This window comes from Rosa rugosa, chromosome 6, assembly GCF_958449725.1.
Source record: "Rosa rugosa chromosome 6, drRosRugo1.1, whole genome shotgun sequence".
NCBI lineage: Eukaryota > Viridiplantae > Streptophyta > Magnoliopsida > Rosales > Rosaceae > Rosa > Rosa rugosa.
Window position 1 is genome coordinate 41,933,082 of NC_084825.1, and position 11,665 is coordinate 41,944,746.

An 11,665-nucleotide genomic window follows, 5' to 3' on the forward strand; every position below is an offset into this window, starting at 1 on the left:
GAACGCACGGAAGACGCAGAGCGAATGAAAAGCGTGTGGCGCAGTTTTTTGTCGCGTAGCGACAATTAATGGCGTTGATGGAGGAGCAGCAGTGCACGTGGCAACTAGCCGTTGGCTGCTTTGGGAATTTGAACCCAACGGTCAACAAATCTGGGCTTTAGAAATCAACAGTAAAAATGGATCTGACAGCTAGGAATTAATATGAATGTAATTGTATGTAATGGTAAGAAAACGGGCAGAAAAAAATATGTAAAAAATTCTAAAAATCATACAAAAATTTCTCTATAAATACCTACAATTTTTTCTAACATCTCACACCCAAAATACTAGAGTTCATAGTTACACATTCCTCCTCTTCATATAGCTCTCATCATCCATATTTTTCATTATCCACTATGGCCGAACAAATGGGAAACACACGTTCAGTGGCCGGACAAGAGGGAGATCAAAGTGAAGATACCCAAGATAAAAGGAGATGGACGGATGAGGAAGATGTTCAATTGTGCAAGTCTTGGAAAGTTGTAAGCCAATGTCCGGCTGTGGGCACAAATCAGAAAAAAAACGACTTATAGTTGCGCGTGAAGCGACACTTTGACGCAAATTGGCCCAAGAGCCGATCAAGCCAATCTTTGCAGGGAAGGTGGAAAATTTTGAAGGTTGAACTCTTTGAGTGGCATTGTGCATTAAGGCAAGCGAAAAAATGGTACAAGAGCGGTTCGAATGCGGTTGATGAGGTATGTATTTTTTGATAAATCATTTAATTTGTTGATACATTATAGTAAAATATTACATGATAAATAATGTATAATTATAATATCATTTTAATTGTAGTAATTGCTTTTTGTTACAATTAAGATAATTAGTTGATAAATAATGATGTAATTACAACGATGTTTATATTTGTACTTATTGATTTTTGTTGTAAAACGGTAAAAATACATTCTTATTAAAATTATGACCTTTATATTTTTTGATAAATCATTTAAGCACAGATACATTATAGTAAAATATGTCTTGATAAATAATGTAGTAATTATAATATCGTTTTAATTGTAGTAATTGTTTTTCTTTATAATTAAGATAATTAGTTGATAAATAATGATGTAATTACAACGATGTTTATATTTGTACTAATTGCATTTTTTATTAATTTTTTTAATTACGTAGCAAGATGAAGCACAGAAATTGTGGCATAACGGGATGAAGAAAAAAGGGAAGACCAAAAGACACCTGTTTCAGAGTTTTGATAGTTACGCTGTTGTGGAGGGCTTTGCACAATTTAAAGACATCCCTAGCCATACATCCGGAGGAACATCAAATGTAGGAAGTCAACATACGCACACACAACCAATTGCTGAAAATTCCCCCATCAACTTGGACATGGATGTAGATGAGGTAATTGCAGGTGAAACTGCAGATCCTAATGTGAGGCCTCAAGGAAGGAAGGCTGCGAAAGAAGCAATCCGGAAAGCCAAGAAGGCAGCGAAAGAAGGAAGTCCTTACTCAAGCAGTCTCGAGAGTATAGCGAACAACCAAATAGAGGCAACGAAGGGCAAGAAAAAACTCGATGACGAATTCGCTCGAAGTCTCCAAGAGGAAGAGAAAAGAGCATGTATCCTCTTGCAAATCGAAATGCGAAAAGAGCAACTCCTATTTCAAGAAAGGCAAGATCGAATTAAAGAGATGGAAGAGTGTATTAAAGAGAGGGAAGAGCGTATTATGGAGATTGATACAAGTAAAATGACGCCAAATAAAAAGCGTTATTGGTCAAGAAAACAAAAGAAGATAGCGGAGAAAGAAGATCTTGACGAGCAGCCGCCACCTTCTATGGGTGGATACTATCCGCAACCCAATTTTGGTGGTGCATTCCCACAACCAAATTTTGGTGGTGCATACCCACAACCTCCTTACCCCGGTGCATACCCACAACCACCTTACCCCGATGCATTCCTACAACCTCGCTTAACCGGTGGATTCCCACCACCTCCCTTAACCGGTGGATTCCCACAACCCCCTTACCCCGGTGGATACTATCCGCAACCACCTTACCCCGGGGGATATCCTACACAACCACAATTTTCACCTTTCTCTACGGGTGAGTCCACCAACCCTAACCCTAATGATGAGCCTTCAAACACAAATTGGATTTCTAGAGAGGATGACGATTATGATTTGAATAATTAGGTTAGTATGCATGTTTTTAATTGTATTGTACTTTTTCCTAATTTTTCATTTATGTAAGTGATAATTTAATGAAATAAAAGTTGTATTTGGAAATTCCACATATTAAAGCACACACCTTATATTCAAAATCATAGCACATAATAAACATAATACAAGCTAAATTCAAAGCACACAATTATCCATTATTATCATTAAATATATTTTATTTTAAAAAAAATGTTTAAAATTCCGATGAACAGTAAAATTTAAAGCAGTAAAATGAACAGTGAATTTAAAGCAGTGAAATGAACAGTGAAAAGTGAACAGTATTGACCGGGCAAGAAAAAAACGGGTGCAAACCTAAGTCCAGTGGCAGTGAATAGTAACTTGACTGGTCGAATTCTTGACTTCTCGACTTTGCCTTTTCTTGACTACGGGTGCACTTGCTCTAACTCGAAATCCAATAGAACACTTCTCTTAAAAAACAAAAAAGAAACATTGCTTTCACGGTTTCACCCACTCTCTCTGACAATCTTTAATTGTTTAGGTTTAAGTGTAATTGAGAACGACAGGTGTGTGTATTTCGGTTCCTCGGGGCTTTTTGCTTTTCATTCGGTTCGGTTCAGAACAGAAGCCGAATCTTCAGTATAAGAACCGCACCAAGCTTTTTCCCTTTCACGTTTACTGTTGTCATTTATGTTCGATTTTCCTGTTTTTTAGTTAAATTTTTTTTTTCCTTTCACGTTTACTGTTTTCATTAAGGAACTGAGCTATTAAATGACTCCACTGTTTTCACCTTATTTGGAAGAACAATTTAAACCCTAAATCTGCAGTTCATTTACTTCAACTCTATTTCCCAGCCACCAACCCAGAAACAAAAATCACACATATTTTCGAACTCCCAACCAGATCCAACAAATTTGACTGACAAAAAAGGAACGTTTTTAAATGAAAGCACAAACGGACAAAAAAAAAAACATGAACAAACAGTACCCACAAACCCTAAAGTCAATCTTTGACTTGGATAAACAAACATCCAATTGTTTGGACCACTTTCAACAGAAAACCCATAAATGAGGACAAAAGCATGGAAAGATAACAAGCTCTATAAAAGGCAATACTTTAATACCATACCTCCATGTTTCGGTGGATCCCCATCAAACCGAAAATATCTGAAGTAGTTTGCCATAACTTTTCACCCTCTTTCTGGTATAAAATCCGTATTGGATCCTCTGACTTTATTATGATTCCCTTTGCCCACACTGTTTCAGAAGTTTTTGAGTTCTCAAAGCTTGTAGCAGACGAAGGGATAAGGGAGAGAGAAATGCTTTGACTATTGGGGACCGCAACCCTTAAATATCAAAGGATTTTGGAGTTAAAACCCAATTCTACCCTCCATTGTAGAGTTAATGGCATAGCTTGAAACGACGTTAGTAACTGTGTGTCTACAAAGTGGGTCGGGCTAGGGAGTCCGTGTACCAAAATGATTGTTTTGAAAATTTATGTACTAGTTTTATTACTGGCCTTTACTTGGTGTACTGTTTGCAAAATTTTCCCTAATAATTATACACCCGTAACAAAAGTAAATATTTACTTTTTCTATATTATGACATAAGTAAAAGACATTATTAACAAAGTAGCATTGTCATAATGACACACCGCTATTGGAAATGGGTAGAAGAACTAAATAAATACTTAAATAGTGCTCTAAAGGGGGTGCGAACATGAATTTAGCACTCTAAATGAGGGCAAATACTTAGGTGGGGGTTTCCCCACCACGTGGCCTTACGGCCACCCAATCAAAACAAAGGAAATTTTCTATCTCTTCCGAAACTGCCCCTGTTCTCTGAAGTGAAATACCCAAAACACCCCCCTGCTGGGCAGTGATTGGCCCCCCACCACGTGTCCCTACGGGTGCCCCACGCAAGATCTTCTCCTAATTGAGACTATTGTCAGAGTTGTCTTTAAGGAATATTCAGCAAATGAAACGAAATTAATTGATTGATAAGAGATAAGATTAATTAATTGATTGAAATTAATTAATAGTGGGCCTTTAACAGATATAGTGATACATATGACGATTCATCCAATAGTGGGACATGTGCAGGTATAGAAGGTAGATCTATCGCCTAGGGAGATAGAAATCAAATAGAACACCTTGAGACCAGACTTTAGGCCAAGTTTCAGCATTTCAGCATGAAAGCCAATCCATTTTCGATGTTTGTCATCCATTTTTAGTCGACTAACTCTTACTCTCTTTACTTAAGAAGCAACACTTTCTTTGGTCTTGAGTAGACTTACTTTCCTATCCAATGTGTGATTGTCACCTCTTCCACGAGATCGACACATTATCCTCTTTCTCGAATGTTGTTTCGGATTTATACGTGTGCCCCATTCCTTCTTTAACAATATGAAATTTCGGGGATGAAATTTTTATAAGGTGGGGAGATTGTTATACCATGTACCCAAGTTTACCAGTTTACTAGTCTTTTGGACGGTAAACGACAATTATCTTCATTTTTACCTTCGTTTCGATACTTTTTCGGGTGTTAAAAGTTGACTTTTTATTTCGTTCACTTTTTGAGAAAACTCCCTTCTAAAAAGTTGTAGAGGACGTTAAATTGAGTTTGTGGATGCGCGGCATACTAAAATTGGAGTTCATACGAATAATCCACGGTCTACAGAAGTTTTTCGAGATTTATTGAAAGGGCAAAGTAGACATTTCGCGTCGACTAGTGTTTAAAGGAAGAAAACCCTAATCTCTCTCTCTCTCTCTCTGTTCGTGTCGGGGACCGCCACGTCACCACCAACTCACAACACCTCCACCACCAGATGAAGGAGGGGTCGACAGTGACTCAAGTCCAGGCAGAATCAATGGCATGCATTGGGCTTAGTTGTTGAACGCAGCCACCACAATTCCTGACACCGTGCTTAGCCCAACCTCCATTTCTTGTGTGTCTATGCTTCTTCGTATGTGAGATGGTAGGTTTCTTGAATGTCCAAGGAGAGTTTTTATTCTGTTTATCCTAAGGTTTCAACGGAAAGCTCATTGGTGAATGTTCTGATTAATTTAGGATTCGTTGACATCATTCTATCCAATTAGAGCTGCCAAAAGAATTAAATTGCTGAAATCTTTATCTCCATGTTGCCTTAACTTTCCTTGATTCATCAAGAGTCCAAAATTCTCCATCAATTGCACATATTTCCTTCCTTTTGCTCTTATTTCTTTCTTTGCTTCGGAAAACCTAATACACATAAAATTAACTAAAATAAATAGAAAATAAATTAAATTAACAAAATAAATATGAAAAATAACATTATTATCGTCGCATAATTATGCTCCTATCAAATAAGCAGTGACTCTAACAACAGGCGACTGATTGTGCTCAAACAGCCCATGAACAAGCTGCCCTGCCTACAAGTGCCTCAACTACCTCAGGTGATTGGACTGCTCCAACCCGCGCAACGTGAGCCACCCACAACTACCCCCTCTGAATCACGAAAAATGATTCCAACACCTCCCATCTTGGTATTACTATCAAAAGCGCCGTCGAGATTCACCTTGAGCCACCCAGAAGGACGTTTACACTGTAAAAACTAAAAAGTATTTGCTCTTTTCATTTATTGTATTAGTTCACTCATCTCACATTTCATTTTTTATTTTTACAAAGAGGCTATAGACGACCATTTTAAATAGGTGGTGATCTTCATATACATAAGGGGTTCAATAAGAAAGGGGTAAAAAATTGTAGAAGTCTCATATCAATCATCACATGTACATATGGTATGAGATTTTACTTGAGCTTGATGCATCAAGCTAGCTAGTAAAATCTCGTACAAGGTTCACGTGATGAACAAAAATTGGATTTGTTGTAAACAGAATAGCAACTGATATTCCAAACCCTACGTATAGCTAGTGTTACAATCACAAAACAAAAATATCTTATTTTCATGTGATCACCAATAATCAAAGAATGAACAAACTCTATGAAAATAACAAACTGTGTTGTCTATTATTCAATCAAGCAATTAAGCTTGCTATCTTTGACCTACTTTACATTGCAATTTACCAGTCAATATAGATTTTTTTTCTTTCTTGAAGGAAAATCAATCGAATTTCCATAGTTGGATTCTCATAGGGGATAATCTAGAATTTGAAGTAGTTTACGCTTCAAGAAACAAGGTAAATACTCTACGCAGACTTTTAACACACAAGAATCGATGAATGGTAATTCAAGCTGTTTTTAGTGTAGAATAGCATCACAAGCGATCATCAGTTAAAGCTTGGCAATGGCAATACCATACAAATTGGATCTTTCAGGCAGCTTTAACTCTTCCAATTCTTCATCACCATCCAACTTCGAGAAGTAGTGATCAACCATCTCGTCAGTGATGAGTTCCAACTTACAAGGCTCCCATTTTGGGTTCTTATCCTTATCCAACAATATAGCTCTACAACCCTCCCTGAAGTCCTTGCTGATTTCTCCTCTCACAACATGGCAAACCATTCTGTACTCACGAACAAGGCACTCGCCAACTCCTTGCATCCTTCCTTCTCGAATTGATCTCAATGTAATCTTCAAACTTATCGGCGACGCCTTCTTCAGGGATTCAATCGATGAAGACAACCATTCACAACCATTTAGACCAATAGTAGCTAGCTCCTTCTCAAGAGCACTTAATATTTCCTCCACTGATCTCTTAGAAAAGCACTCATCAATAACATCCATTTTGTAGCAAGCACTTTTTTCTTTTATAGCTGGTTGCATCGAGTATTGATTAATAATAGCTGAAATATTATCAGCAAGGTCACCGCTTGATATATTTGTTGAAGCAATTTTCGATGCTAGAGCTTCTTCTAATGAGGCCAATTTGGCTGAGGGAACAAAATGAGTTGCTAAACCACAAGCGAGCATTTCAGGACCGTCCAATCTAGCACCAGTAAGACCAAGATATTCTCCAAAGAATCCAGGAAGCCTTGACAAAAAAGAAGAGGCACCTAAATCTGGAAACAGCCCGAGAGCTGTTTCCGGCAAAGCAAACACCGAGTTCTCAGTTGCTACACGAAACCTACCGTGTATAGAAACTCCGGCGCCACCTCCCATGACAATTCCATTGAGCACTGAAACCTGGGGCGTAGTGTTTGTTGCTATCAAGTAGCCTAAGGTATACACTCTCTTACCTTGTTGGGCACCAAATCTCCAGTTGCCTTTGAAAAGATGACGAGCCACCACCGCCACATCACCGCCGGCACAAAATGCTCTTCCTTTGCCTTTGAGAATAATCAACTTGACATTGGCATCGTCCTCATAGGCTTGGAATAGTTGGGACAGCTGAGAGAGCATTTCGAAGGAGAGAGCGTTCAGTTGCCGAGGCCTGTTTAGTGTCAACATCCTCGCAAACAAGTTCTGTTGTATCAAAATTTGATCATCTTCATCCGAGTTGATGAAAGAAGCCATAGAAAATATGATTGTGCTGGAAATGTGAAAATGGAGTATAGTATTACTATAGTAGTACTGAATCAGTAAAGACCAATCAGGGACTTTCTCCCAAACTTCAGGCTTGCTAATCTGAAAATTCAAAACCAGAAGATCTACTTCAAAGACCAATCGCATTGGGCCACAAACTAAGAATTCAACGGAGTGATAATTATAACCAAATACATTAAACCAACACTCCAAAAACATGTCAAACTACTGAAAGTTCATGCACCAGATGCCCATAACACAGAGATTCTGAAACTAACTTGTAACCATAACACTGCTTCTTCATTGTTACCTTTGCTAAAATGCACTAAAGAACTAGGATGCACTCGAAAATTACTAATCCACGGATACCCAACAGCTTGAATAAAGAAAGGAAAAACTACAACTAACAACACAATTACCCAAATCAAACGAAGAACTACCCTGAAAAACCTCATAACTGGAATTGGTCTCTTTCATAAATAAATAAATAAAAATAAAACATCCTTCCTCTTTTCAGCTTATCTATCAAAATTCAAAATCAATGAAAAAAAAGAAGAAGTACCCATTAACTTTTTATTATCAGAGAAGTTTCAATGAAATCAAGGTATATGTTTAGATATGCATTTCATGAAGCACATTTCTCTCAATTGCAAATGACAATTCCAGTGAAACCCCGATAGAATCAGAAGTTCAGAACATAATAAAAAGTTAAAGAGTGATTAGCTTTACCTGCGGAAGAGAGTTTCTGGCTGGAAAGAGTTGAAATTAGTGGTTGCAAAAGCTTCAAGGATGTGATTTTCGCTGTAAATTGAAGAGAGCGAGTGAGCTCCGAATCTCCCTTTTCGTGCTACGGACTTGCGGTGAGGAGAAGAGATGGGCTAATGTATCAACAACCCAGTTTTTGAGTATGGTGGAGGAAGAAGAAAGCTTTTGGGTTTTTTCAGTTCTGCCATGATGGCTCTATTGGAGGAAGAAGGAAGCTTATTCAGTAATTTGTTACGGGTTCCGCACCCGTTTGGGTTTGCCTAATCTTAGTAGTTAGTACTGATCAAATATTATTTTGAAGGAGAGAGCGTTCAGTTGCCGAGGCCTGTTTAGTGTCAATATATCCTCGCAAACAAGTTCTGTTTGTATCAAAATTTGATCATCTTGATCCGAGTTGATGAAAGAAGCCATAGAAAATACGATTGTACTGGAAATGTGAAAGGGTAAAATCCTCATATTGTACCCGAATTATCACGAAATACACTTTTTGGTACCTACAAATTTTCAGGGAGTCCAGTGACACCTGTACTATCCCTCCGTTAGCCCTTATAGTACCTCCGTCCATTATTCCGTTAAAAATGCCTACATGGCGGTCATGTGACACTCATGTGAGTAAAAATAGCAAGGGTAAAATAGTCTTTTCATTCATATTTAGAATTATAGAATTTAATATATTGAATATCTATAATTAAAAAACATTTTGACACATAAAAAAAAAAATACCCAATTTATTCTTCACTGTTATCGGGATACTTGGGTCAATTAAATTAAGTACTTTTATTTTTGTTTAGTTTTTTTAATTTTATGAAAATTTAATATATATTAATTTAGACATAACTTTTTTCTCGAACAATTAATATGATTAATCAATAGAGATGGTAGGTAAATCTAGATATTCACTAAATTTAATTCTATGTCTTTCTTTTAACCTAGTCTAATTTATTTTAATTTAGTTTAATCAAAAATTTGTAAAAGAAATATGAAAAATAAGTGTTTTACGATTTTACCCATATTTTAACGGAATAAATAACGGAAGTACTAAAATGGCTAACGGAGGGATAATACAGGTACCACTAGACTCCCTAAAAATTTGTGGGTACCAAAAAATGCATTTCGTGATAGTTCATATACCATATAAAGATTTTGCCCTCCAAAATGGATTATAGTACTACTGTAGTAGTACTGATCAAATAACTTTCTAGAGAAGGTGCGTATCAGTCTAAGAAGGTGTGCGCCTGGATCTATCAAATACAAACTAACCACCCTAGAATTTTGCTAGTTAGTTGACTATATATTGAGCACGAGACATTCAAACAATATGACATGGATCCAATTTTACACAAAATAATTAATTAAAATTGAAGTTGGGAGGATTACTTCATTGACTAATTACCAAAATAAAATGAAGTCTATTGACTACAGATGGAGCAAACGTCAATTATATTCACTCGACCTCTATAGTAGATAATAAGTGGGCGGTTCAGCCTTATGAAAACCAAAATTTTTTGGATTAAGAATTCGCACCTAATTGTATCAGAAAAACCTTTAGGCCGTGTTTGTTTCGTGGGATTGGACGGGACTGGACTGGCTTATCTAGTCCAACAGACATCATCCCGTGTTTGGCAACAACTGGGACTCAATTAATGAGACTCCAGAGTCCCCAAAAACCTGCTCTCACCTTCTTCCACAGCGATGTCAAAAACCATCGGACTGTGGAAGCCAAAATCTCGCTCTTCAACTCTTCACTTCAGCTTCGTGGTTTTCTCTGCTACTGTTCGCTTGGGTCTCCTTCCATCTCTTCTGCAGGTTCAATTTTTCACTCTCCCCTCCAATCCCCTCAGTTTTCTGCCAGCCAAAACACAGAGATTCAGAGATGACGGGTACCCATTAAGCCCAAAGTGATGAGTGAAGGAGGATTTTGCAGAAATTTATTTGCCATGAATCGTTGAGTTTTGGGAGGTCTGGGAAAGACCCAATTGATATTTGGTTGTTGGCTGCAAGAATTGAAGAGTTGGAGATAGAACCAATTCAATTCCAGGTATAGGAGAGGGTTTTGCAATTTGTGTTTGATTTGCTTGCTTTTGCTTCATTTATGAGATTCAGAATTGTTCTGTGAATTGTGAGGATTGTGCATATGATTCATGGCTTGCTTCTATTGTTGAGACAGACCCAATTTTGTTGTGATTCATGGATGATTGTGCATATGATTCATTAGTTGCTTCTGTGTTCTTTCTTGCTGCTCCTTAGTCCTAGACAGTGCCAAACAAGATTCATGGCTTACTATAGCATAACCCAAGTTAAAAGAGTCCAGGACTCTTGTAGAAATTAAGGTCGGGAGTGATAGTCCGGTGAAACAAACACCCCCTTACAGTGCTAGAGAGGTGATTTGTTAAATATTAGTATACCTTTTTTTTTTTTTTAATTGGACGGGGAAGGCAGTCCACCAACTTAATACATGATCATGTATTCACCCGTCGCCCGTAGCTCGCTGCTCGCAGAAACCCAACTAACATTTGGGTCCAGCGCTAATTACCATGCACGTGAGAGCAGTCACACCCTACAGGCACTGGCGGACGCACGTTGGGACGAGTGGGGGCTGCTGCCCCCAGTGAATTTTTTTCATTTGCTCAACAGCTTCATATATATATACTATGTTCATCGGTTTTGCCCCCAGAAGAAGAGGAATATGCTGCCCCATGACTTGACTATTGTGTAATCTGCTGCCTCACACCAATGCAATTAAACTAAGGAAACTTACACGTGTAAATGGATGCAACCATTTGGCTTGTCTTGTCTGCAAGTCTGCAAGTCTTTCTCTTCTTAATTTTATATTTCTACTTTATAAGTGTTTCACAGGTGCATTATTTCATAATTAATCAGTTTTAACTTCTTTTTTTTTAATAACTACATGATGATCACTAACATTAAATTGTAATAAGGTGGGGTGGTAAGGCTTTGGTCTCTCATTTGAGAGGTCAGGAGTCTGAGCTCTATCATAGCCTCATAGGTAACAGTGGGTTTCTTTTTAATGCATGATGATTTTGTATTTTCATTTTTTTGTTTTGCTAGGAAATATAGTAAGTGTACTTTATGGTAAATAGATAGAAATAAAATATGTGTCAAGAAATATATTGATTTAAAATTAGTTTATCTGTTAGGAAGTTAGAATATGTAATCATTGAAAATATTATCAATGTTGAAAGATTGAAAAATTATGTTTCATTCATTGTAGCATTTTATATTTGTTTGTTCAACATTTTTTTTTGCCC

At 37.3% G+C, this 11,665-nt stretch overlaps 1 protein-coding gene across 2 annotated transcripts; it reads right to left on the reverse strand.

Annotated features, from left to right (window-relative positions):
* Window positions 1-6,093: 6,093 nt before the first annotated feature.
* On the reverse strand, window positions 6,094-8,757 carry LOC133717941 (3-hydroxyisobutyryl-CoA hydrolase 1-like). Of its 2 annotated transcripts, none has more exons than XM_062144711.1 (2): window positions 8,361-8,757; window positions 6,094-7,638 (listed from the first exon to the last, which is right to left on the reverse strand). In XM_062144711.1, exon 2 carries the CDS (start codon window positions 7,620-7,622, stop codon window positions 6,441-6,443), a length of 1,182 nt encoding a protein of 393 aa, XP_062000695.1. In that variant the 5' UTR covers window positions 7,623-7,638; window positions 8,361-8,757; the 3' UTR covers window positions 6,094-6,440. The 2 variants fall into 2 exon arrangements, with proteins under 2 accessions (XP_062000695.1, XP_062000694.1); XM_062144710.1 differs by having other exon boundaries at window positions 6,094-7,733; window positions 8,361-8,755.
* Between the last annotated feature and the right edge of the window lie 2,908 nt (window positions 8,758-11,665).